The 27,415-nt window shown below is 42.5% G+C and overlaps 1 protein-coding gene across 1 annotated transcript in view; it reads left to right on the forward strand.

The window, feature by feature from the left end:
* The window catches only part of ZNF536 (zinc finger protein 536), a 187,577-nt gene extending 161,698 nt beyond the window's left edge, over window positions 1-25,879 (forward strand). Inside the window, exon 4 of the mRNA XM_059824935.1 lies at window positions 25,644-25,879. Within this exon, the coding sequence (XP_059680918.1) occupies window positions 25,644-25,879 (236 nt within the window). The remainder of the gene's footprint in view (window positions 1-25,643) is intronic.
* Window positions 25,880-27,415: the final 1,536 nt, after the last annotated feature.

The following is a 27,415-nucleotide window of genomic DNA, read 5'->3' on the forward strand; positions in this document are numbered from 1 at the left end:
TTTGCTGTTGCTAAAATAATCCCTTTTGCTTTCATAGTTAACTAATGGGTAGAAACCTCACTATCTCGGGCTTGAACATGACTGTTGGCAGCAAGTGCGCAGGAACACATAGAAACGTGTCTCTCTTTCAGGCCGGTCAGCTGCCAGGGCCGTCTCAGCATCGCCCCAATGCTGGGCTGTCAGTCTGCCACTGTGCTCCTGCTGTAGGCTTGATTTAGTAAGTAGGATATCAGCACCGCATGTCAGCTGCCGTACGTGGGCACCGAGTCCCCGCTTGCAGAGAGAGTTGGCGTTGCGGGACCTGTCCAAGGAGCCTTATGGCTTTTGAATCGTAGCAAGTAATTGATCCACTGCCTCCAACACATCCTCTTCGGATGCCACAGAGGAATCCTGGCTTCTGGCTCAGTAGAGCTCATCACAAGGAAATAGATTGCATGAAAAGAATAATAATGCATGCACTTGCCTAACAGTTTTGGAAATGTTCACTAATTAATTCTCATAATGCTCCTAAAAGAGATGCTTCCAACATTACTAAGAGGTAAAATGAGGCATGAGGCTCTTAGAAGATATCCATTGTGTCCCTGGGCGAATCAAGAGAAAGTTCGTGGAACTGAAATTAACGTTACAAGCAAAGAACAGTATCAACCAACTTTCCAAATGCATCCTTGTATCTACCTGGTATAAGGCACAATCCAAAATCACTCCAAAGGGACCAGAGACCTTATCTGGGAGTAGGTAAGAGGGGAAGCAAAGGAAAAATGAACTGAAAGTGAAAGGGGGGAGCGATGAAACTCTCCCTCTGCACTTTCTAGCTTGTCTTCCTGGGAATAGGGAAAAACACGTGAGTGGAGGAAGAGCCATTAGCACCCCAGCTCCTCGGGAAGCCACGCAGCCCAGGAGGGGACCAGCCTGGGTGAGTGATGCTGGGACCTTGTGGGTTTTTCAGCGCCTGCAGCAGTGGCATACCGCTCTCCAGCGCAGCGGGTGGATGATCCAGACCTCCTGCGGGGTCCAGATCTTCCCTTGGGAACAGCTTGAGGAAACCATGTCATTTCCGGTGACAGTGTTATTACCTTCTGTAAGCTATTTGATGGGCAAACGGAGAATAGTCTGGCTCAAAGGTGTATCTTTCCTTAAATTAGTAGGTTCACTCTAGTTCGAATGAAATATCCTTGTATTACCTTTTTGCAATTATTTTTGCTTAGTGTAAACATGATTCTGCCTGAGGAGTTCACCCTAAAAGCTGCAGTGACAAAAGGAAGATGAATAGTTGCTTCTTCTGTCCTCATATTGTGGAAAACTTCTGCATTTTTTCAGGAGACTGAATTGCTGGAAACCGTTATTGGTGTTAAAATAAATGGTGTGCAGCTCCTGCCTCCCCAGGCCGGAGGAGGAGTGCTCAGAGCAGAAGGCGTGTCCAGCAGCAGGTTTCAGAGCAGGGGAAGGCATCCATACTCAGGGCTGGAAGGTGCCAGCACCTGACACGGGGTCATCAGCGCTGTAGGTGAGGTGGTTTTGCCGTCTCGCGTTGCAGGGAAAAGGACAGAACAGCACTCACTGCGTTTCGCCTCCAAGTGAATGACGGCCTTTTAGTGGTGACTGCAGCAATACCTGGGTTAACTGAAGCCCAAACAAGAATTTGCTCTTAGGTCATGTGCGGGTGGCATGTGCCGCTTTGTCAGGGTGGTTCTTTCTAAGGACTTGTCTGGCTCTTGTCCTGTCTGCTGATGCATCTCTTCAAAGCTTGGAGGCACATTTCACTGCAGGCAGTCTAGGCTATTACACACGTGCATGGACCTAGATCTGAACTATCCAGGATGTTCAAAAGGTAAAATACACTGTTAAAAATGTCATACATTTTGTCATATATCAAGCTCCATATACTTCATCTGCCCCATTTCCTTGCACCAGTACATACGTCCCTGTAGCTCTGTTTCACATCATACAGTTGCCTTCCTCGTCCACGTGTGCAGTGCTGAAGGTGGGCTTTCCTCCTAGGCACGAGACGGTAGCTGGGCTTTTAAGAACTAGAGAAACATGTTAACAGTCAAAGCATTTTAACAAATAGACTAAAGTAGAGTCTTCAATTAGGTGTGGCTTTTAAGTTTTGGACAATGAACTTTCAGAAAGCTGGAAGTAAGGCAATCTTGTGACCTAAATAATTACCAGACTTCCTTCTGTCTGGGGAAAATAATGACATAGGTTAGCTCAGACTAATTTCATAAAGAATTAATGGTGGAAAACATAATTAATGCCAATCAATATATGTTTGTGAAAACAAATCTTGTTAAATTTAATGTGATTTTTTGATGGGATTGCAAGTTGGTTTGGTAAAGCTAGCAAGGTTGGCGTGGTAGACTTCTGTATGGCTTTCGTCTTTCTGCGGTGTGACATTTTGATTACTGCAAGTAAGCTGGTTCCAAATTAATGAGTGATTCCAAATTAATATTGGGAAATTAATATATGGTGCATATTAAATGGATTAAAAATTGCCTATCTAGTAGGGAGCTCTTAAATTGGAAACGTGGCTGGTGGACTTGGCACTCCATTGAACTCTGGAGTCTCAGGTCTTGCTCCTGACTCCGCCACCACCTTATGGTGTAACCCCAGGGATGTCAGTCAACTTCGTTGCTTTATATTCTTAGTTTGTAAAATATCAATACTGAATCCAACCCTTTTCTAAAAACACTTCAAAGTTTACTGATGAAAACCACTATATGTTATTACCAGCGGCATTTAATGGTAGAGTCCTGAACTGTCCAGTTTTTGATCCTATGGGGTTTTTTTTGGTTTGGAGTTTTTTGCATGGTGGAAAACCTGGCTGCTTGGAATGCTTGCAACTTGCCCAGAGATTGTGGTTAGTAAGCAGACACACAGCGAGGAAGACAGTGCTCCACATCAGTCTCTGTCAATTTGCTACTCCATAAATTGGGCACAATTGCACAGAGATAATTTAATCAAAGCCAAATGTAAGATCACAAGTCACACTTAAAGAATGGGTGGGTGCTTCTGCACTGAGAAGCAGGACCTCTGAAAGAGACTTAATGCTCATAGGGAATATATACTTGAAGAACATGCAGTTTGTTGGCTACGGCGTTAACGCGAACTGTGGGGGTCCCAGCAGAGACTGCTGAAGGTGGTGCTGTCTGTGCAGCTAACAATGGTGTGATTGCCCCTTCCAGGTCTCCTGTTGGCCTTACAGAATTACACAGGTTTGAAAGGGTTCAGAGGAGAGCTATGAAAACGCTCAAAGGATAGAAGGCATGCCTTGGAGCGAAAAGATCTCAGGGTTCATCGTTAGTTTATCCAGGGAGTTTAGTTTAACAAGCAGTTGGAGCACAAACTTTATGTTGAAGCGCCATTTGACAGAAAAGAGTTCAGCCTGCTAGATAATCAGCCGTTTGCACAGAGTAACTAGGATTTCAGTGGATTCTCATCTTAGGTTGTATTACACAAAGACAGGATATTTTTCTGAAAGTTACAGTCTAGTTCAGCCACAGCTCTTGGGCTCAAAGCACGGATTAATTCCGGGAAGTCCTCTAGACTGCACAAGCTTGGAGGTCACGAGGAGTGATCTCAGTGGTGCCTTCTGGCTTTATAATCCAGGAATTGAGTCAATTAGTGATGTGATTTACTTTTTTTTTTCTGTTTAATTCCAACCCTACCTTTCCCCTCATTTGTCTCTTTTCTGGTCGCTTAGTTATTTTTGTTATATATAGTTATGTTTGCAGGATGAAAGAAGAGCTCCGTGTTTAATTTAAGGAGAGTTTTTGTCCGATATTACTGGGGCCAAGTTTTGGTCTCGCATCAGTTGTAAGGCCGCAAAAGAGTTTTGATGGTACAGATAGCTTTGAGACAAAATCTGATCCCATTTTCACCTCTGTGTGCCGCACCCGCGTGCTGCCCGGGGACCAGCCCCCCTACCCGCCCGTGCCGTCCCGTGTGCCCTCCGCGGGGGCTGCTCTGCAGCCCGACCCCAGCCCACAGAAAGCCTGCTCCGGGTGAAGATTCATCCCTCGTGAAATGGGGCGTGGGAGACTCACGCTGGCCCTTCAGTGTGATTGTGCATGCAGAAAGGAACGTGCTGCACTGTTTTATTGTTAAACATCTGATTGTTTAAGTTGATGGTGTCTGCTGAGGAACTAGAAGTTTAATCGGTTGAGAACCAGGAGCTGATGCGGGGACAGCCCCGGAACAGGGGCTGTCAGAGGCCCTGGCGAGCGGCCCTTGCTTCACGCTGCATCTGCTGGAGGCACGAGGGATGGAGTGAGGAGCAAAAATGTGCTCCGAGCCCAAAGCTGTGGGGATGTCCTGGGACTCGGGCCACCCTCGACGTGCTCGGGAAGCTGCGAAAGCCAAAACTGTATGGCTCTTGCCCCTATTCATCTTCACGTAGAATGACTGAAATTAGGCAGTTTTCCCCCCAGAAGAGCCGTTTTGCTGCACAAGGGTTAAAAATTGAATGCGGTAGCTCTTTGGCGTGGAGCAAAGCCTCCCTATCAGCGGTGCCACCTAAAAATAAGCCCCGCGGAGCTGCGCAATATGTCTTGCAACAGATTTCTGTCATCTCGGCAGGTTTTTCAGCTTGAACCTGCACCCCCACCCATCCCTCCCCCTTCTCCGTGCCAACGCGGTGCTTCATCGCATCCGCCATTCGCGACCTTGGTGGGTTTGGGGGTTTATTTTTGTATCCATGGCTACCAGCGGGTCCGGCCGCGGGGGGGTCGGGAGGAGGGTAAGCCCCATCCTCTCCGCCGGCAGCGCGGAGGAGGGGCGCGGAGCGGCCGCGGGGCCGCAGTCCCGGGCGGTGACCGCGGCTTGAACCGGCCCCGCCGCGGGGCCGCGCTCCCCCGCGCCGCGCCGCGCCGCGCTGCGCTGCGCCGGCGGCGCCTCGCGGTGGCGCTGCAGACCGCCCTCCGCGCCGCGCACCGCCCGCGGCCCGCCCCGGCCCGCGCCGCAGCCGCGGGGGCTCCCGCCGGCGGCCGCCAGCACCGCACCGGCGAGGCGGGCAAGGCGTGTGTGCATCTACTTCTTGCTGCTGGTGCAAATCGCCAGCGACCGCGCAATAAGCCGCCCGTAATCTGCATTTTAATGAGACGTTTGATAGATTGTCAGCGGAGCGCCTGGCTAACTAATTATTTCTGAGTTCGCCACTTACCGTGTAGTTAGGGCTCTGCTTATAGCCCGGCTCTTTTTTCTTCTCCTTCTTCCCCCCCTTCTCATTTTGAAGCTAATTCCTGGTTAATTTTGTATGAAATTATTAATGCGTCTTTCAGGTATTAATATTTATTTGCCACTGTTTCAAAGCTGTAGGGATAATAAAAAGGTAAACTTTAGTTCATCTTGCTGCCGCATGTTGAATGGCAGCCGTTATATTGCCCTTGTGGTCCAAACTGCTAGCAGAACAAACCTTAGCGTTTTAATTTTCTGTTGATAACAGAATCTTAATATTATGTTAATAACTAAATCTTTTACTCTAAAGCTAATCAAACTCTTTTCTGAAGAGTTTTCAAAATTTAGTTTAAAGCTTCAGTCTTTCAGTGCTTATGCAAGCAAAGTTCTAACACTCCTGCTCGCTAGAATTGTAGTCAAGCAAAACCAACCAAATTTTAATTGCAAGATTTTTTTTCTTTTCCTTTTTTTATCCTTTTTATTAGTTTGCCTTCTAGTTCACAAGTACACATAGTCTATCCTGATAGCTATTTGGAAAACAGAAGTGGTATTGACAGATACAAGAAACATTTGTTTCTTTGGATTCAATATAAATAATGAGAATTTTTTTTCAGAGGATTTACACATGCAGGCAAGGGCAGAAAAAAATTGTTCATAATTGTGTACCTCATTTACCCAAAGAGTATGATTGTATGTGCAAATTAAACTATTGCATGCACATGCTAAATTAGATATTTGTGAGTGCAATTACTTAATTTGCATGTAGAGATTAAGTTAGCCCAATTAATCACTATGATAGTCCAATTTTACACAATTGTGAATCCACTGATGGCAGTAGAGTTGTTTTGCCACAAACGCTGAAATAACATTACAGGGAGATGGGTCCAACTTGTGCACAAGTGAAGCATGTGCTCTTGAAGAAAATCACTGACAAAATGCATTTTATAATGTGTCAGTTATCATCACTTCTGAGGATATGTTATTTATGAAAACCAGTTATAGCTATACAATATTTGATCAATTGCTATTAAGACCCCTACATTAGAACCATGCTTCTCACATCTGGAGCTTTTGTTTGGGCTAATTAGGGTGATGATCATGGATTCAACCTGTCTTAAATCTCAGATGTATGAAGTGGGCAGATTAAGGACATTTGTTCATAATTAGGATTCCTAAATGGAAATCTGGGAAATGCTTCTTGGAATATTTATCGTCTTGTACCAGCAAGGCTTCTTGTTGTGCATACGGTATCTGTGAGATGAGTATTGCAATTCTCGTACAAGCACGGTTCATTCTGTGTGTTCCTTTGAAACCCAGTCTACTGTGTGTATTCTCTGTGCAAAAGTGAGGGTGGAAGCCATCAAAATTAAAAAGCAGCTTCAGAAAAGGTACCCTATGTCATGTAGTATATTTTCACTTTGGGGACATGCTGTTTGTCAACCAAACAGTGCTAGCCCTATGGACATACGTCCTGATATATCCTTGCCTTCCCTTGGCATCAAGGTTGCCAACTGGAACCACTCTCACCCCCCGGTGCCCGTTACGTCCAGGCAGTCCAATGCACACTCAGGGCTTTAAGGTAGCCATTACCGGTGTAAGCATTTGCAAGTACATATAGGCTAATTCTCGCTATTGGGTTTTTTCCCCATCTATTATTTTATTTAACGTACGTAGCCAAAATCTAGAACTACTCCACCCTAAATGTCTCTGATAATGAGAGGTACCTACTGAACTTTAATACTCTTAATGCTTGTGACTATAGGCCACTTGGCCAACAGGAACTGGTGTGACTTGGGGGGGGGTTGCTTCTACCACACGAGATATAGCTCCTTTCTGATGGGTATACAGTGTCTTTTTGCTGATTAGTTGTGCTGACAGTCCTGCAGCCAAGAGAAGTATATGGGAAATTTTTACATGGAGTCAGACGACGCCTGGTGTGTTGGTATTTAAGCTGCTCAAAGGGTTACCTGGGCTCAGGTTGCCTACCTGGTTCTTCATACTCACTCATGCATGTGGAAACCGGTGCTATAGATGGCTTTTGCTGTTTTGTTCATGTTCCAGGTTATCAGGTTGTCCTGCAGACAGACCTGTAAACCCATTCCTGTGATGGACTAGACTGTCGCCACCCCAAAACATGCAGCATGGCACCTTTGCTGTGTGTCTGTGCCCTGGCACGGCGGGGAGCGGGGCTCTGCGGGCAGCCCGCTGTGTCTGCCTTTGCCAGCACAGACCGCTCTGCTGTGCAGCCGGCGCGGGGGCTGCCCCTCAGGTCCCTACACTGAGCAGCCTGCTCCTTTGACTAACGCTGCAAGAGGAAAAAGGCAGGCAAAATTGCAGAGCACGTGTAACCTGTATAATACATGTGATTTAAAAAAAAAAAAAAAAAAAAAGCAGAGCTGTTTTTGACCTGGTTTCATTCATTCTTTTTCCATGGGTGGGAAATATGGTGCTACATTGCATGACTTTGTTTCTCCAAAAGGACAAGGGGGGAAAGGGATGGGAAAGGAAAGTTCTGGTTAAAACGTGAAGAAGAAATATTTCTTCCAAAATATGATTTTTAGTATGTCAACATTTAAATGTGAATTGTTCTGATCAAATATTTACTGCTATCGGGAGCTGTGTAGAACATTAATCTTAATTTGTTTTTCTTTTTCTCAAAAGCAATGACTCTGACATAGCTAGGAGATCTGTGTCTTTAAAAATAAATAATGTAGCAGAACGGCATATTCTTTGGTACAGAAATGCTAGCCTGTGGCATCTTCTGCAACTACAAAGCAGTCTCAAGCGAACTTTCTTCCCTTTTTATTAATAATTCCCTAAATCAATGAAGAATCTTTAAAAGTTCCCCTTCACTTTGCTCCTGCACTCCTCGCAGCTCAGGCTCTTGCTCACGCTGGCTCGTTCCCCGCCGTGTGTTATACATTTGGATAAATCTGTGCGTGTAATTTCAGGAGTGTAGGCTGCAGCCCGCTAATTCTACGTCCATACACAAAGCGAGTTTTCTCTTTTATTTCTTTGGTTAGCCCAGGGTTTTGGGCTTTTTCCTGAAGGTGGCAGTGAAAGAAAAAAAATAACTCCTTTTGAAGATTTAGGAATTTTATTACAAAACAGATGGACAAGTACTGTATTTTACCCATTTCCCCTTGTGCCCATGAGCGCTGACAATGAAAACTACAGCTCCTATAAAGTGCTGATCAAATTGTGAAAAGGTGGCCTTTCCCAGCAGCCTGGCACACTCTAGCATTATCCCAGCTTATAAATAAACGGATGGGCTGAGCCACTTCGGCTTTTTTTCTCCTCTTAGTCCTTACCAAGATAATTGAGGATCATAATGGTGGGAAAGGACTGCAGTCATCATTCGCTGCCTGTCAGGTATCAGTACTCATCTTCGTGTCATCCGTCACCATTGAACCACTCTGTCATCTTTCCCCAGCCTTCAGCGCCGCTCCTTCTCATCGTGTTCATTATCTCCGGCTCTGACCAAGCCCCCTCCCCCAGCCCCTGTAAATGCATCTTTGTGCGACTCTCAGTCTTCTGATTATGAATCGATGATCATGTGGTGTAAGAGAGATAGATGGCTTTTAGTTCCATCTTGTCTTCTCTAATTGTAAAATATTAGTTACATTAGACTGTGTCTTTTGATTAATGGAACTTATTTGGAGTGGCCTCTCCCAGCCCTCCCCCTTCCAAAGTCCTCCACTGACTTTTGAGAATTGAGTGATTTCACTTAAAGCAGACAAATAGGCCCTTCAGCAAGGAGATAGCTGAGCTCTAATATTGTGGGCAAAGCAAGCTCACAGAGCCAGAGGTGTGTGTGTGTGTGTGTCTGTGTGTTTTTAAAGAAAGGCTTCAACTCTGGCTAGACAAATACAGACCATTTATTAACGTACGTACAGCCGTGCTATTTTGCAAATCCAGCAATTCTTATAAAGCTGCAAAACAGGACATAAGGCTGAATGCCTTCTGAATTAAATTAATCTTAGACAGGAATTAAGAGCATCCTCGCTTTCACTTTGGATGAAACAGGTCAGTCCAGAACTTTGATGTATTAATGCTAGCATAAAGTGTTATCTTAATACTCTCTTTTATACTTACAGGACGTATCATCAGCCAAATGTCTCTTCCTTGTACATCTGACACTGCGAGACATTCGTCCTTTAATATAGAATTTATCTTATTTGGCACTATTTACCTAAACATGGTCTGTTGATAAAGTCCTTGCTGTACAAATGGAAAGGCAGTTGACTAAATCCCTTATTATAAATAATCACTGTCTATCTTTCAGTGTAAATTCAAGGACATGTTCACTTTCAAGCTATCAGTTCAATTAGAAAAGGTCTATTCACTGTCGATGTCTATATCTCATGGAAATAGGAAAGCACAGTTAATAAACAAATCAAACTATTTTAAAAAATAGCACAGTGGATTATGAATTCTAGAGCCCATGTTGATGGTGACACTGTCAGGACACATGCTATACAAAAATATATGCAAACAGTCTGATCTAAATTTTTTATGCTACCTTCAGGATTTAAATCTGACCTCTGTGCCTTCCCCCCACCCGCCCTGGTACTCAAATCTTTCACATTATTTCAGAAGATACTGCCTGTAATCTACCTTCCACATATTAAAATTTAAAGAATAAGTTTATACATGTATAAAATGCTAGTTAAGCCTTATTCAATTTACTTCTTTCTGTTAAAGAAGAGGAAAACTGGTTTGGGGTTGTGAACAATTGTGCGTAGAACAACGGCTCAGGACAGATGCCTGCCACAGAGCTGAGAAAAAGGAGCGGGGGCTCAGGGCCCTACGGCTGTCCTCGCTTTTCCCGATTTTACTGTGACGGCTGGGGCAGTTTCCGATTTCCAAAACGCTCTCGCCGTGGTAGCCACGTGATTATAGAAAAATCTGTCTCCTTTCTTTTTACAAGAAAGTAACTCTCTAGCGTTTAAAGTTGTGGGAAATGCTTGAAAGCAGGAATCCAGAAGGCTGGGAAAAGTCCAAAAAGAAACCCAGAATTTTTTTTTTTAAATATCTCATGGTATTAATCACATCTTATGGAATTTAAAGGAGCTTTTCCAGTGGCCTGGGAGGCTCAGACTGGAAGGGCTCTGTATGCAAGGTCAGCCTTTCTCTCCTCCATCTGCGTGCAGCTCCAGTCCTGCGTTTGTCTGAGATCAGAATTTGGCTCCTGATGGGTATTTCCACACAGTATTTACCACCCTAGAAGGAGTGATTATATTTAATGGCAGAATTTCAGTTGACTTCTCAATATGTATTGAGTTGACCTTTAAGTTAAACCACAGATTAATTTTTTTTAGTTGTCGCTTTAAGTACATTTATAGACCTTTCTGTTCTGATTAGCATAACAGTAGATAGAGAAAAGTTACCTGGCTCAGATTATTTGTTGAAATCAGAGGAATTGCATGACTTCTCCAGAAGGCAAATATTTTGGCCCCCTCTAACCACTGTATACATTAGCTTTGTTGCAAAATGATTTTGGTTTATACACAGAGACACCCAAGTGGGTATCAGTTTGCTCGAAAGCCTGGAGCCTCCCATTGATTTCGTGTAAGTAAACCTTCTCTCCAGAAGATGCTGGAAGTCAATGAAGCTTACGCGAGATTGAGTGGCTCTCCCACAGGCAGCAGGGCTTGGCGAAAGGCTTCCGTGTGCTAGGTACTGATGGCGGGAATGTTTGCCTCTTTGCGACCTGACGTGCTGTGTTTGGCTTAAGTTCTTCAGAGATAGGTATGGATCACCCTTACTCTAAATCATAAAAAAACCCACAACCCCAAACACCCTAAATGGACACTTTGTGTCCCACTGCCCACGGAAACTTCAATATCTTGGACTTCTACGATTTTATTCAAAATAAAATCCTCAGTAGCACCCGGTCCTCTGTGTACTGACTGCCACAGAGGTTATTGGAAGGCGATTTTGGTTTTGTTTCCTTTAACATCTAATGGATTTGCTGCATATTCATCATGTGCCCTTTGCTGGGTGGCAACGCTTGGGTTTAGGGACATGGGTAAGAACTAAAGCCACGCCTCAGCTCTGGGTGTTGATTGTTGTTCTGCGGGCAACACGTACAGCAACCAGCCAGCTCTGGGTGACCTATACTGATGCTAAAATTGCCACCCTTCCAATTAGCAGCCGGTGGCCTCTCGCTGGCCAAGGGCGCTCCAGCCTGCGGGCAGGTGGTGGCCGGAACGGCGTTGCCCATGCACCTCTGCAGGTGATGGGCTGGTGGCCCCTCGCACACTCAGCATCCATGGGGTGCTCTCTCCCTTTCACACTGGGAGCAAATACCACATAAAAATAAACAAGAAAATAAATACAAAAGAAGCGTGGATTTGAAATGAAACAACGTAATGTGCCAGCTTTTAGCCCCAGCCAAATTTTCAAGTCTCTTTTACGAACCTTTGTAAGTAAGGGTTAGGCTACAAGGCCCCAGCTCCGAGACAACGTACACTCGTGTATTGTGTAAGCACGTGTGCATTCCCACACAAGTCTGTGGGATGACTTACAGGCTTTATAGTATGCATAACCTTCAGCAATTTGCTGAATCAGGGCCTAAATACTGAAATATTCTTTAATAGTGCTGGCTCCACAATGAAACTCTAGAAGGCACATTTCCCTCTCAGTGTCTCTCCGTAAGACTCATCAATGATAATGGAGTTACATTAGGCACATCTAAAGTTAATTATACACTTACCTCCCTCTTGGCCCCTGTTTGTCAAGGAGAATATGATAAAAAAATCCTCTGTCTTCTAACATCTATTTTTATTTGAATTTTGATCTGCCATCTAGACGAAAGAGTAAAGGGCACACGAGGAAGACCTTAGGTAGGTGTGTCTGGATGTTTGTTAGCTGGGAGACGATGTGGGAAACGTGTTAAGAAAACCTGCAGAAAAAAATCTATGAAAACAAAAGCAAAAGAAATATTTAGGGCAGGCTGTTAATAAATGGTAGCAAAGCTCTTCCTTTTTAAAATGAAGTGGGTGGCTTTTAGGGATGTTGATTTCTTTCTGAGTACGGATTTAGAGGTATGCTTCAATTGGAAAAAACAAATGGTAGTGTTCACTAAAAACTCAGGAATTTATAATGTAGAGGCGAGGTTGAATGAAAGAGTAGATCTAGAAATTCTGCAATTCACTGCATATTAAAAAAAAAGAGTAATTTTTATGTTTGGTTGGTTGGTTTTTTTAACATGATCTCACAGTTAAATACGGTGAACCAAAATCCTCTATCCCAAACTCGGGTCTCTGAATGTCTTGATTTCGGTATACGTGCACATTGCTGAGGGATGCCAGGTTTGTCAGGGATCCAGTAGCTTTGACATACTTCAGTTTACAGTACCTGGAGTGTGCTCAGTTGCTAATGTGTTTTGCATGCAAGATCACTGCGCTTCAGCATGACAGCTAAGAAAAATGTCATTTTATTTTTAATTGGAGCAGGATACAATTTTGGAAAACAAAAGAAGAAAAAGAAAAGAAAATATGATTCTTTGTTAGAGATTTGTTCCACAAGAGTCCGATCAGAAACCTTCTAGTACTTAATAAAGTCAAATTCCTCACTGAGCGTTCCCGCGAGCTCCCATGGAAGCCAGTGGGAGTTGCGCATGAGTACCGAGGGCGGCATTTTGCCCTTAGGACTGAATTTCCCAACTGACTATTCTTTTAGACTGTCTTTTGATTAACAATCTGTTTGCAGCAGGCTAGGGCCAGAGAGGCAGCGTATACCCCACTGTTCAAATCTGTGGCAAAATATTCTACGGAGAGCTACTTAATAAAAATCAACTTGCTCCAATAGTCATTGAGAAATACCTCGACTGTTAGCAATCAATCGAGGGCTGAGTTGGAAAAAAAAAAAAATACAAAAGGACATCAAAGAGGTTCTCATTCCCAGTCTATTGCTCTATTTAAGGGTCCTATAATTTGGTGAGGTTGTGTGCTAAATAATTTGTAAGCCTTCAGAACATCCAGGTTATTGTTTGTGGACAGATGGTGCATCACATTTTATTGCTTATTCCTTCTGTGGTTTCTCATATGCAGGACTGATGTGCACTCTGAAGTCTTTGTTTCCTTGCTAAAATCTCTAATCTAAAACAGGCAATCAAGCACACAGACAGTGCTTCAGAAAGCATAATCATAGTTTTAAAGGGGGGGAAAAAACATTTCGGCTGCAGTTAGGAAGCAGATGTGTTCCCTGAAAATGCAAAAGGTTATCAGAAGTATTAAAATAGGAAAATAGATATGGAATTCGGGAGTGCTGGGGAGAGCACGTATTTTATTTCAGTACTGCAGTGTAGGTGTGCCTTTTCGTAGGCTACCTGCTTTGTATCTGGCTCTCTGTGGAGCTGGTGCAGTGAAAGCCTTCGGAGACCGGCTTTTGCTTCCACCTTTCCCCCTGAGATTGGCAGTCTTTGTCTTTTACAGGCAAGGAGCAGCCGTGTTGTGATCCTGGAACCGCTGCTGCCCCGAAGAGTTAAATCATGTTGATATACAGGAAGGAAATGGAATAGACTAACTCTACTCTTTTCTTCCTACGGATTTTTCTTTTTATTCTGAAGATAGAATTACTGTTTGTAAGCATCTGAAAGTCATTAGTGGCTCTGCAGTCTGTCAGGTGCCGACGCAAAAAACTGCTGAAACTGAACGGGTTCCTGTGCGGAGTGCTGGGAATTTGTCATGTGCTGATGAGCAGTTATAATAATATATGAGCAAATCACAAGCATTCTGCAAATTAATCAAATTTTTTTTCCCCTTCTCCCTTGTCTCTGGGAGAGTGGCTTTGCCGGCAGACGTAGGTGAAGCAGTTTTACTCACAGATGGTAGCTCTGGCATCAGATGGAATTTATATAACAGTAATTCTGATTTCCTGCCAAAGTAGCACTGAAAACACCAGGGAGATTGTACAAGACAAGTCATGTGGTTTTGCTGAGGTTGTTGTGGGAAGTTTAAGGGGGGAAATCTCAAATTTTCCTCTTTGCATTTATTGTTTTAGCCTGAAGGGCCAGAAATTGTACGCCATTCTGCCATAGGCGAAATCCAACACATCTTTTTTTATGAATTGCGCTGAAAGAGTGCTTCCCAGCTGTTGAAACTGCTGGCGGGGAGGGAGCCACATGACTCCTCATCCTTTCCCTTTCCTTACACGGATTAAAGGAGGGAGGGTTCAAAAGGTTGCTGAACTACATGTTGGAGTGAGGCAGGGTCTCCCTTCCCAGGAAGCGGTGCCATGTTCACTTAGGTTATACTCCCTCTGGCATAACGGAATAGAGGGGGGGGCTTTCGGGAGCTTCAGTACACATATCGGCAAAGGCTCTTCCTCCTCATTAAAACCGGGGGGTTTGTTTGAATGAGGTAGTCGAGTAGATTAAGGTTATTAGTTGCGTCTCCGCTGACATTTCCAGTTTGATCAGTAAAAAGCAGAAACGTGGGGGTTTTTGCCCGTTAAGGGTAAGCGTTTGGTGCACTTGTTATACAGCCGAAACGTGTACCAGTTTGACGGTGGGTCCAATCCTGGCCTCCTTCGCAGCAGCGCAGATCTGTTCAAACCGCGGGCTGGTGACAAGGACCCGAGAACAGAATCAGGCCCTGTGGCTTTTGAATCTGATCGCGCTTTTAAAGACAAAAGCAGTCTTCCCTAGAGAAATATTACGGTGTTTTTATAATAGCAGCGTATTGAGTAATGCATGGGGCATAGCAAGACTGCTGTGACACTAAAAGAAAAAAATAGAGGCGCGAGAACTTTCAGGGGCTGTTTTTAATAAAGAGGTGAATTCTTTCTGCAGTAGGAAAAATGATAAAAAGATGGCGTATCAGCTACATTATGCAACAAAGTAATGCTGCTGTGTTTTTATAATGTAAGGCACTGCCCATTTGTTTTGGTTTACGTGACTGCAGTGAAATAAGTGGATTAGACTGAAACTTTAGCATGCTTCATTGCAGCTGGTTGCAGACATCTGTCATTCCTCAGCCATACATTCTGGATCATGCCAAGAAGAAAAAGCAAAGTCTGACACCTTTCATTTTAGAGAGCCTTTTATAGAAAAGAAAAGGAGAAGGGGAGAAAGCATTTCCTTTGTGACTTAATAAAAAAGGCCCTTTTTCTGCGACAACATCAACAGTACTTTCCAGAGGGAGAGGTCCTGAAAAGTTAATGCTCAATTTATTCTCTGCAGCCTTTTAATTTTTGCTGTTTGAGCTCCTGATTTGTTGAACGGGATATGATAAAAGTAGGTATTTTTTTTCAGAGACATTAGCTATACGTACACCTACATAGGAAACGCGCCTGGTGAGAGGTGGGTTGCTGTGAGTCCCCACTCAGGCTGCGCTCGCGGTGATTCAGGGCAGTGATGGCACATAACGCTGCAGCATTGCCGATAATGAGTTGTTCTGCGAACTACACTCACAAAACCCCATAAACAGATAATAGTAATGTTTTAGCAGAATGATTAGTGGGGTTGTGAGCTACTCGTGGATAATTTGAAATATTAGCTATTAGTGAGCTGGATATTTATTTACTTAAAGTGGTTTGGTTTTCCTCAGTCTCTTTACTAACATGCCGCTGTTGATAGAGAATCATGAGGTACATGACAAGTTATAATGCGACAAAATGCCATCTAAATTACCCCAGTTACGTAACAAAGCACCAACTAAAATTAAAGGAGAACATGCTTAGCCTAAGTGACATCATACATGCAGAAAACAATTATTCTAGCTTAGAGTCCCACTTCAGCAAATGTTACAGCACGTGGGTCATTCCTTCGCTTCACATTTAGGTGCTTTGTGGACCGTGGGACTGACGGGGAGACTCCTGACCCTTACCTTGCTGTGTATCCAGGGGCCGGTCTTCGCATGGCGCAGGCTGCGCGGCTGCCCTGCTCAACACCAGCCGAGGATATGACACTTTGAAATGTGGGCAGGAAAAATTTAGAGAGCTGAGTACGGGATTTTTTAAGTTCCTTTCCACCAAATAAAATAAATAAGCTCAAGACCATTGTCCAGAGTGAAAGAGAAAATTCTATTGTATTTATGAATTGCTAGGCAGAATAAAGGATATTTGGTAGCAAAATATCATCACTGACAAGGCCTTTCCTGTTAGCACCTCTGAATTGCACCATCTCTTTACTAAAATCCTGGTGCCACCAGTACAGCATTTCTTCTGGAAAATCATAGGTACATTAAATTCAAATAGAGGTTCATTCCAGAAGACCTAAATGCTTCCTGAAATAATAAATATTTACTGAGACAATTAAAAAATATGACAGAACATTAGACAGAAAACTTGTGAATGACCTATTAAGAAAACTGAGATATTTTGCTCAAGGGGGTTAGAATGGGAATGTAATGTTATTGATGTGATTAAAACAAGTAAAGGAGTGAATACACATAACAATTAATTGAAATATGTAAGTAAAGGCAAAGGTGGGACTCCGAACATGTAATTTTGATAATCAGAAGAACTCGGGGTTAGTTAATATTAAAGAAAAGCCTGCCACTTACCTTCGAAATAGATGTCCTTAGCTGCAGTCTACTTGCATCCCCAAAGCCTAAGAGAAAGAAAAGACTGTCAGAGGGCTATAACCCACCCACACCCGGGGCTCGGTACCTCTCTCCTCTCGTGCGGAGGGGCCCAGGCTGCACAGATGGGGGGATGCACCGGCTGTGCCTCTGGGCTTTGGGAGAACGAGAATTGGTACCAGAGCGGGGGGGCACGGCTGGAGAGGAAGGCTTGTATTTTTGGCCAAGCCATTGTCAGTTTAGGATTATGAAGGGGATTATGACTGGGGAATTTACAAATTGCCGTAACCGTTGCCATTATAAATTTAGTCCGAGGTGGCCCGCTCTTTACAACAGGTACCTAGTACCCTTGATAAGAACTCTGTCCTCTACTTATGTGTATAAACCAAAGTAAATAAATATGAAAAATTAAATGTAATTAAATTTCCCAAAGCATGGGACAATGATAGTCTGGCATTTCAAGCTCAATCAATGACAGCATTCCCACTAACCTCATTTGGAGCCCGCTGAGGCACCGGGCTCGTAACTCATGTTGTCATGTCAAAACCCAAACCGGTGTGCCATCGTGCACGGGGTGCTGCGCCGCACCGGGTGGACGCACCCGCCAGCAGTGGTCTGAAATACACAGGTCCTTAGAAAGCAAAGTCTTCAGCTATTTTCCAGGAGAATTTTTGTTTTACAAGGTTCACATAATGTTTAAGATTTGTTTAGAAGGACCTTTTCAGCTATTCTGCTGATGCTCTTCCTTTTTTCCCAAGACAAGATCAATTTCCCTTCGAAATCAAAAGTTCCTGCATGAAAAGCTTACACTTCTGAAAAAGAAACAAATTTTGTGCTGTCCAGAGCTGAGCAATCCTGTTACTTTATCAGCTCTGCAAGAAATGGGAGATGTTTGTTTTCCCGGGAATTGCAAGTCTGCGTTGTATCGTCAGTGACTTCACTAGCCATTTGGTAATTTGCTTGTATTTAGTGGACCGCAGAGGGCTAGCAAATTCCTCGGTCTACCTCTAAATAATTATAATTTCCACGCTCTGTATAACACAGGTAACAAGTGTTAAATTAGTGATGTTTTCCATAATTTTGTGACTGATTTGTTTAGGAAGTTAAAAGCATATGTATGAAGGACCGTGGTAGAATTTTCTACTTGTTTCTCTTTATCATGAGTGTCCAGGTGGCTGTTAGCCTCTGTGCCATTCTGATCTACCTTTGGCTGTTTTACATAGCAGAGTTGCTTTGTTGGTGGTTTTTTTTTTTCTTCTTTTGCTTTTAAAGGAAATTTTAGTGTGTGATAATTAGTGATTGTAATCTTTTTAGACAGGAATTGAACTGTTACTTTAAGTGCAGTTTTTATTTTAGGGGGAATGTGTGAAATTAACTTAATCTTTTAATAATATGTATTAAAGACAAAGTGTAGCATCAACTTTTGCTTTTCCCTGTCATCATTAAACCCCTTAGTATACTCATCAGCAAGTTGAAATACCTATTCAGAAACACCAAGCCCTGTATAATATACTAAATCAAGAGCAGACTCCACCTTTGATTACATTTCAGAAAAGCCATGTAGGTATCTGAGGATTTAATTTGATCCAATGAATGGAGATTTTTTTTAAAACTAAAAATCCTCAAAACAAATTAGTTACAGATTAGGTCTTTTAATTCTCCAGCTCTTCTGCAGCCAATGATAGTTCAGTCCTTTGCCACCCTGCTATTGCAGGCACCTGTAGACCGAACATCCACCTTGGCAAAACACCAGGGTCACGGTGCCACGTGGTGGCCTTGGGATGGGTACTGGCCTCGGAACGGTGCCATACACCACATTAATCCCTACAGGGGATTCCTTCTGGATCGCTAACGTGTCATGGTAGACTGCACAGGTGGATAAATCCTACTTGTTTTAGGACAATTTTCCCAAAAGTCCTTAATGCATTGATTTAGGATCAAGCTGGTGGCCGTGTTTTGCCATGAGCTGGGTCTTTACCCCAAACTTATCCTCCCCTAATTAAGATCTTTCCTGTAACCCACAGGGAGAGAAAGGCTCCTTCAGATGGCAGTTCACATGTTCGGACCTGACCTGCCCCTTGAAGTGTCTGCTCTGTATTAGCGAGGGGGGATTTCGGTAACTAGTCTGGTGCCTCTTATCATGAACAATTCCCCTGATTGCTCTTAGGACTATTTGCAGGACTGAGCCTGGTAATGAAGGAATCCAGCTGAATGGAGGGTGGTCAGGGGGCTGCCATAGCATTAGGTGTCCCATGGGAAACACATAACCCAAAGCCTTAGCTTTGGTAGGTGAAAATGTTCCCAGGCCTTCCTAAAATGCAGATACTTATGCTTTTTTGTATATAATTCTACAGTAAATCATCAAAAAGCCTCAGACAAGGCTTTTTGTTTTTATGGCTTTTCCTGGTCAATATGAAATAGGGAGTTTTTAAAAATTAATTTCCTTTTTTGTAATCCAATAAACATATAAACTTCACAGAATATTGTAATTTTCCCAGATGATCATCTTGGTTGGTCCTGGACCTGTGTGTAAATAAACATCTACTTCTCAATTGTTTTATAAAAACTTTTATTACATATATGAACCTGATTGGATGTACTTTAATCTGTCTGGTATTTTGGGATTTTCATAAAATGCATATTTTGAGACCAATAAAGTGGAATGGCTCAATCAGAGCCATTATTGTCTATTGGACGAATATATTTATTCAGCATTTTCCCATCCATACTGTTATGCTCCAGATCAGAATGGCTGCTTTAGAGCCATTCTGCTCTCCTGGGTAATGCATACTGTACTTGGGATGTTTGCTGTGGATAGTAAATGTACTTCTGAAAATTTATATGTTAAAAAAAGGAAATCGCACTAGCCAAGATTTAAATGAAAATAGTTCTCCCTTTGCAGATGCTTGTTATTATGCTATAATAGTGTTACTTTAAAATGGCAGCGTTCACCACGATGCCTGGGACCCAGAGGCTGTGGTCTGAGAATGCCGTGAGTTCAGCCCAGTAGTCACTGCCAGAGAACTGGAGACGCTCAAAAAGTCTTTCTTCCTACGCGAAAGCACACGGCCATCATTGCCTGCTGTTTCTTGTGAGGCAACGTGCACTTCATCTGTTTAAAGATGACTGTACCTCAAATACAAGCTTGTGTAGGAAAAAAGATTTAAAGCAGCTCTTCCCGGGGAGGTCCAGGCTCACTGAAGGTTTGAACACAGCTTGCTGACTTTGTACTGCAGCAGATGTGTGATTACATGGACCGTTCCACCAGCAGCGTTGTGGGACTGAGCATCTTGATGTAGGAGGCAGTGGCCATCCACCCTGGATGGTCCTGCAAGAGTGTCTGGTCATGGCCGGAGGTGGTCCTGGCCATTTGGGATTGCTACAGCAGCCCAGGAGGTCAAGTCCAGATCTTCAGTGTCCAACACCTCAGCTAAAGAGATTTGCCTCCCAGAAATTCAAACCTTTGAGGCTTTTCAAATATTTCTTACGAGGGAGTAATGTATTTGTTTTAAAGAGGTAATCGCTGTTATTTTCAATTTTCACCGAAAGGCTATTCTTAAACCAGGCAAAGAAATCCAAAATGAGTTTGCCGTCTTGCATCGCAGTAAGTGCTATAGCCATTGGCCATCTAAGGAAAACCATTCTGTCAGACAGTCATGGCCGTTTTTGCATTTTAAGGGAACAAATGTCATATCTAAGAAACACATTTTATTCAGGACTTAATTATAATTTATAGTACATTGCACAGCATTTGTTTTGTGTTCATCATTTTATTGCTCTTCTGCCTTTTCCCTAAATTTCTGCATTAAATTGTGTGTCTGTGTGTCTGTATGCGTGTATCTGTGTGTATATATGTCCACATATGCAATATAATAAAAAGTGGTGTAGTGGGGACAACAGACGGCTTGTGTGTGATGTATTATTGGCATTTTTCTTTCAAATTACTGTTTTCTTGCTGCTTTGGGAGAAAGCCATGATTTTGCTGTGATTAGTACACTTTTAACAATCTGGAATAAATTCCTGATCTTATCCATGTGACTAGTCCAATGCCCATTTTTACGTTTTAGTGCAAACCCCTACATATGTGCCTGTAATACCACGAAAATAAGATGTTTCTTTGTGGAAATTTTTATAGAATTTGGATGCCGATCAAATATTTTTAGAAGTGGAGAATTAATGCCGCTTGACCATGTAAATGATTTTTTTAATGAAAAAGACTTCAGTATTCATCACTCTCTCTCTCTCTCTCTTGTTTGTGTATTCCTTTGTGCTAATCTTAAATAATGGATCCATATCAAAGTTAATAAATTAGTAACTATTAGCAGTGTTTGGATTACAGTAAGTAACCCAATGACACTTCGTTGACATTGACTTTTTCTGTGTTCCAATAATACATTTTGAGTTTTAAAGATAAGACAAAGCAAAATAGGTTTGGCAAGTATTCCAATCCTTAACAATTCACGGGCAATGGCTTTGTTTAAATCCAAGGCCCCTGCTTTAAATATACTTTCCTTTAAATGGTTCTAAACCCCAGACTTGGAGATCCATGTCTTTCTCAAAGCCTGCATTTTCTGGCTCTGTTCAGCTGATGCACCATGTTGGGCTGCATCAGTCATGCCATGTTATGAAACCTAACGCGATGTGACTGATGCAGGCTGACACGATGTGTCACAAAGCAACATATCAGATCACAAACTTGAAAGAAAAGAAAACAGACTTTTTTTTTCCCAAAGCCTAAATTAATGAAGCAGCATATATTTTTAAAAAGGTGGACTAGTTTCAAATGTTGAGGGATTTTTCTAAATATTGGTCCCAGAGAAAAGTTCTCCATCCTGACCAGAAAGTAGTTCCCATCCACATTCCTTGTTCTCTCCAGGGTACAGTCAAAACTAGAGAAGATGATGAGCCTAGGTCATCTCAGCACTGCTGCCACTGCTGGGTCTGATCCTGGAAGGTTTAGATCCCTTTAAAAGGACTGGCTTCAGCAGGTGCCGGAGGTAATCACGCTTCCTGGGGAAAACTGCACCTTCTAAAAATGTTCTTTGAGTCCAGCTACAGTTGTTGTCATTTTAGCTTTTTTTTATTATTATTTTCTGCTGTTCCATTTCTTTAGACTGTCCAGAGGATTACGAAGTCTGTTCACACACTCAGTCACAGACTTCACAGAACATTGCTCCACAACAGGATTATTTCAGCTGCGAACAATATATTGTCCTCTATCCTCACTTTTTGATGGGAGAACGAGGCACCGTAGTTTGCCTAGTTTGCCCCCCTTACTGGCCCACCTTTAGGCTAGTTCTCCTTACTACAAATGCAATGCATTACACATTATCTCCTGAACTATCAGGAAGATTTCTTTTTTTTTTTTTTTCTTGAAGGGCTTTCATATAATTTCATCGGAAGATATATAGTGGGTAAAATATATATGAAAATATATAGAAAGAACCTACCAACCACTGCTAGATAAAACATTATAAATTTATTGCAAACTTATCTGGGAAGGGTTATTTTAAGAGCCTCCTGCCCACAACAAGTTTTTGAGCTAAAATTAATGGATGGGATACCTAAGAGAAATGGGCATTTTCCTTCACCCCTTAGTTACAAGCAAATTGCAGATATTGTTATCTTTGCAAGTGAGAATAATCTCTAGTTTTTGTACTACTGCTGCTGTAAACAACGTACTGCTTGCTTTCCTATGACCCTCACTCTGTATACATATTTATATATTATTCATACCGGATTAAAAATGAATGTACTCTTTACCACAGTTGTACTGCATAGTGACAATACAAATTAACTTATTGTGTACTTACTTTTCACAAGGCAGTGATGTGAAATTTTGATGGCCTGAAAAAGTAAGTCGTGGGGGAGACAATGCAGAACTGAATCCTTGTAGGTGCACTTTATATTGTCTGATTTATTAAAGTGCATTGAATTAATAAATGACATTCTCTGTATGGAATTACACGAGTTTGAACTTGGTTCAGTGGTGGGCAGAAAGAGTTCGCTTTTGGTCTGGCACACGTGAGATGGTTAGCTCCAGCCATGCTTTGTGGATTCCTTGTTTAGAATTTGTTCTTTGCAGGAAAGAATTAGGATGGCCATTTAATGATAACTACTTGTGGGCAAAGCATTAAGAGCTGCTTGGTGAGATCTGACACTGTTGGCTAGTGGTACCAATTCCAGCTAAAACTGTCCCGTGTATTTCCGTGCTACATGATGCTTGAGGGGTTCAGAGGGCGGCTGATGGGCGCCTTGTGCCTGCTCGCTCCTGGAGTCCCATCGCTCTGCCTGTGCTCCCTGCACAGCGCTCTGCGAGCAGTTGTCAGGGGCATTATATCATCTATGGTACATCCAATCGCCGGCCATTGCAGCACACAAGAAGGACCAAATAAACAGGGTATCTTTTTGCTTTTTCCATAGCATCAATAAAACCAGAGTAGATAAAGCTGGAGGGCTGTACCGTTTGTCACAACTTAGCAGGGCGTCTTCCGTTCTTAGCAAGGGAACCAGTTGTCAGCTCATCAAATGAAACACTGGAAATACTGGGAGGGAGCTGGTGCTGCTGGTGTAGAGTGTCACATTTCAGTGGATGTGACAGTGGCAGGATTTCATCTTTTGGACAAAGGGAAAAATCATTTCAGTTCTTCATGGAGCAAGTCTCCTTCCCCTTTACCCATCATTTCTCCCACTTTGACCAAGGCATTTTGGCATCTCCCCAAGCAGAGTACGCAATAGACCCCTTAACTCTGCCCAGTCAGAGGCATTACCCAGGAGGGAGAAGAAGGACAAGGAAAGAAAGTCTCCAGAACCCAGCTGTGAATTCTGGTGACTTTATCCATCCCTGACAAACAACGGGGGAGATGTAATGGTTTTCTTAGATTTTTTTTTTTTCTGAGTTTTCAAATATTTCTAGATTTTCTGAAACAATGAAAATCAGACTTTCTCTGGACCTTCTTCATACCCAGACAGTTTTGAGAGTGTTTCAAGTTTTCAAAACTATTATATTCAAAATTTTTCAAGCATATTTGTGCTTCTGTATTGATTTTAGGACTGACTCTAAGAGGCACTAGGGACACCTTCAATCTCTTAGTTGACTATTTCCTCATATCTTTCAGCTGAAATTTTTCTATAAAAGCCCAATCCAATTTCTGTAACATTATCTATGTAGGTTTCTTCCATTGCTATTGCTATGAAATTTTCCACTGAAATTTGACTTTGTAACGATTAGCAGCTTACAGATTTAATGTATCTTTCCTTATGAAGTTGTTGAGGAAAATATCTTTACCCCAGGAGAGAACTGGAAGATCGATCCACACTCCATCCCAAGATTTATGCATAAACATGCGTGTTGGAGGTCTTGGGGGTGGAGGGGAGCTTTTCATCCTTGAGAAAGGAAACATGCCTGTAGCCCTGGTGCATAGGGCTTAGGTGACTGTGGACTGGACTTAACACTTCTTTCCTCTGGGTAGCAAGCAGTATGTTTTGGGGTACTCAGCCTTCAAATGGTAGTTTTGATGTTACAGTACAAATGGCAGGTTATTTGAGCAACCCAGAGCACTAATGCTGGCTCAGGTGAATTTACTGTGCTAGAGATGCTTATGCTGGTGTGCCAACAACAGCGTGAGGTTAGCCAGCAGTTATCCAGGCTCCTGTCTCTGCTGGGAGGACTACGGTAGCTTTCCCACTCCAGTACAGGTAACATCGGAGCAGTGCACAACAAGCATCTATTTGCTTATCTGTTAAATTCCCACCTAAAATCAAGGTGAGATGGTCCCAGCCCCTTCCCATACAGCAGCAAGCATAGTCCTCCTCCTCTGCTACACCAGCATCTGTTTTATGCCTGCTAAGTAGTACCACGACGGCAAAGGAAAATGTGCTCTTCAAATGTGGAGATAGGGTATTGTTTTTCACTTATCCTGGCTTTATGTAGATGGTCTGGCACATTTATTTATTCATTTATTTGAGCAAATTAAAGCAAGCTAAGCGCATTTGACCTCAGATGGTCCTGGTTTAAGTTAATTTGAGAGACAAAGCTCATAAAGTTCCAGTAAAACACATCAACAACTTCCCAGCATAGGTTGAAATGTGATTGCTGAAACATAACCTCCAAAACCAGATACAGCATGGAGATTCAAAGTCGCAATAATCTGAAAAATATGGAGAGTATATCGATAGCCTTACTAAGAAGTGGTATCTTTCATTCATAACTTTGTTTTGCAGTCGGTTGCTGTTTCACCCACAAGAAGTGCATCTATCAGATTTTGTGCATTAACATTCCTTTTCTAATCTAGCTTGGACATTTTATTTTAAAGCCGGCGATAACCTTGGGCCCCGGTCCAGCAAACACTTAGGTGCTTGCGTATCTTTACTCACAGGAGTAATCTCACCGGAGTAAATGTTTGCAGGTTTCAGGCCTTGGTTATCTCAATCCATTATTTCTTTCCATTAAAAAGTAATCTGTGTGATTAAAATAAAACATACAATTCTTTACTCAGAAACCCACCCAAAGACAAAGTGTGTTTATTAGACTAAGGGTCTGCACATTGTCATCCTTGAATTGCACTTCAATAAAAAAGATAATTAACAAATGTAAAAGAAGGCAGTCTCATACACGGTTCCACTGTATTTACAAGAGTTTAGTTTGGATCGCAGGCTGACGGATTTACAGCTGGGTCTGAGGAGGGAGATGAAATAGCTGCGCTTCTCCAGAAAATCCGAAGCAGAGAATTTTTAAAATGCAGTTTCTTTAACTAGGCACCCTGCGAATAGCACACACTTCTTCTTGCTGAAGACACGCAGCGATGTCCTCCATCCAACAGGAGGGGTTTCTGCCGGGGGGCTCCGGCGCGTCGGTTCTGTCAGGCGGTGCGACGGGTGGGGTTGCGGGCGCCGCGTTCGTGAAATAAAAAGCTAACCAGGCTCTCGTCTGTCGCGCAGGTCACAGGCCTTTCCAGTGCAGATACTGCCCGTACAGTGCCTCTCAGAAGGGAAATCTGAAGACCCACGTTCTCTGTGTCCATCGCATGCCTTTTGACAACAGCCAGTATCCCGACCGCCGGTTCAAGCGCTCCAGAGTTGACTCCGAAGCTTCTGGGAATTTGGAGGAGCCTGCAGCTGTCAAACCGGGGAGCTCGGCAGAGCTAACGGAGGAGGGCAGCAAGGCCCAGGAGTGACGCAGCTCGGCGGATCCGTCTCCTACTGCAGTAGCCTTTTACACCGGGTTTAGATATGCGTTTGGGTGAGGGTCAGCTAACTGCCTTCCACGCGAGAGAAAGGCGTGCAAACTCCCAGACGTGTACGGGATGCCGAAAACATGCAAATATATGTATATGTACACGTACACACACACGCACATATATATATATTTACACACACACAGAGAGATTCAGTCATATCAGAATATATATCTACAGACACACACACACACACAAAATACACACCTATTCCATATGTGTGTGTGTGTGTTTAAATATATATATTACACACGCAAAATAAATTTCAGCCCTTGGAAATGGCTGCTAAACTGTTACCTGGCAACAAGTACTTCCAAACAATGTAGGTGGGATAATAAACTGATTTAAAAATGTTAGGAGGTCGTTAGTTATTTAAAAAGCAGGGCAATTTCAAACTTTAAAGTGGTCTTTGTCCAAAAATAATGCTCTTAACAGAAAAATGATACCGTCTAAACGATTAAGTGTTGCCTTGAAGATTGAGGGGCTGTGTTTTCATTGTTGAAAACACCTTTATAATATGACACCAGCTGCTGTCATTTGCCTAGCATAGTAATGAGATGTGTTGGTAGACTGCCATGGTGCCAGTCTGACTGGAGCTGTCATTGCAGAGAAAATCAATTCAAGTGGTGTTGCAACTGCAGTATAGGAGAAACCTTAGACGGCCCATAAGCTAGGGTCAGTACTGACCTATATTGAAAAGTATTGTGAGATTACATTTTCTTTTTTTTTTTTTCAATATACAGCCAAATGAATCAATGGTTAGAAAAAATCTGCAGCCCGATGTGTGACTGCAGATTTGAAATGTAATTCCATTTTTTGTAATCATCTTGCAGTATTGAGGGAAATGCTTTTATTCTTTTTTTTCTTTGTTGATGAAGAAGTAAGTTGCTATAAAAGTAGAAGTACAATATATAGAAATACTGTTTAGTGAAACTAGTCAGCCTTATCTATAGAAGGTGCTGGTGAGAAACAGAATTTTATTACATAGAAGGTTGGTAACTTTTTTTTTTCTTCTTCTGTTCTTTTCTTTTCATGTTGTTTTCTTTCAAACTTCCTTTAAATTACGTTTTTTTTTTTACACTTGAATAAGGATTCCCCAGTCATCGTTAATTTTCATGTGTTAGTTTTTGTAAGTGTTACAGACATAGTGCAGAAGTTTCTTCTGGAGCAAGCTCTTATGAAGTAGCTTGACCTAAAATACGAATCCAAACTTCCTGCTCTTTGTCTCTAATGAAGAAAAGTCTTTTAGCTGATATTTCTTTGGTTTTGTAAAACAAATGCGTTCTATATTTTTGCAGATTTTAGCTTTTTTACTGATTGGATGCTCCAAATTTAGTAAGGTCTTTCCCACATAGGAAGCTTTTGAGAGACTGTAATGAACCACATACCTAAAAAAAAATAAGAAAAATAACTAAAGGTTTATTCTGAAATTCTCTGAATGGCATAAAACTTTAGCCTTCTAATGTACTTCCTTTG

The sequence above is a fragment of the Gavia stellata genome, chromosome 15 (genome assembly GCF_030936135.1).
Source record: "Gavia stellata isolate bGavSte3 chromosome 15, bGavSte3.hap2, whole genome shotgun sequence".
NCBI classification, from domain to species: Eukaryota; Metazoa; Chordata; class Aves; order Gaviiformes; family Gaviidae; genus Gavia; species Gavia stellata.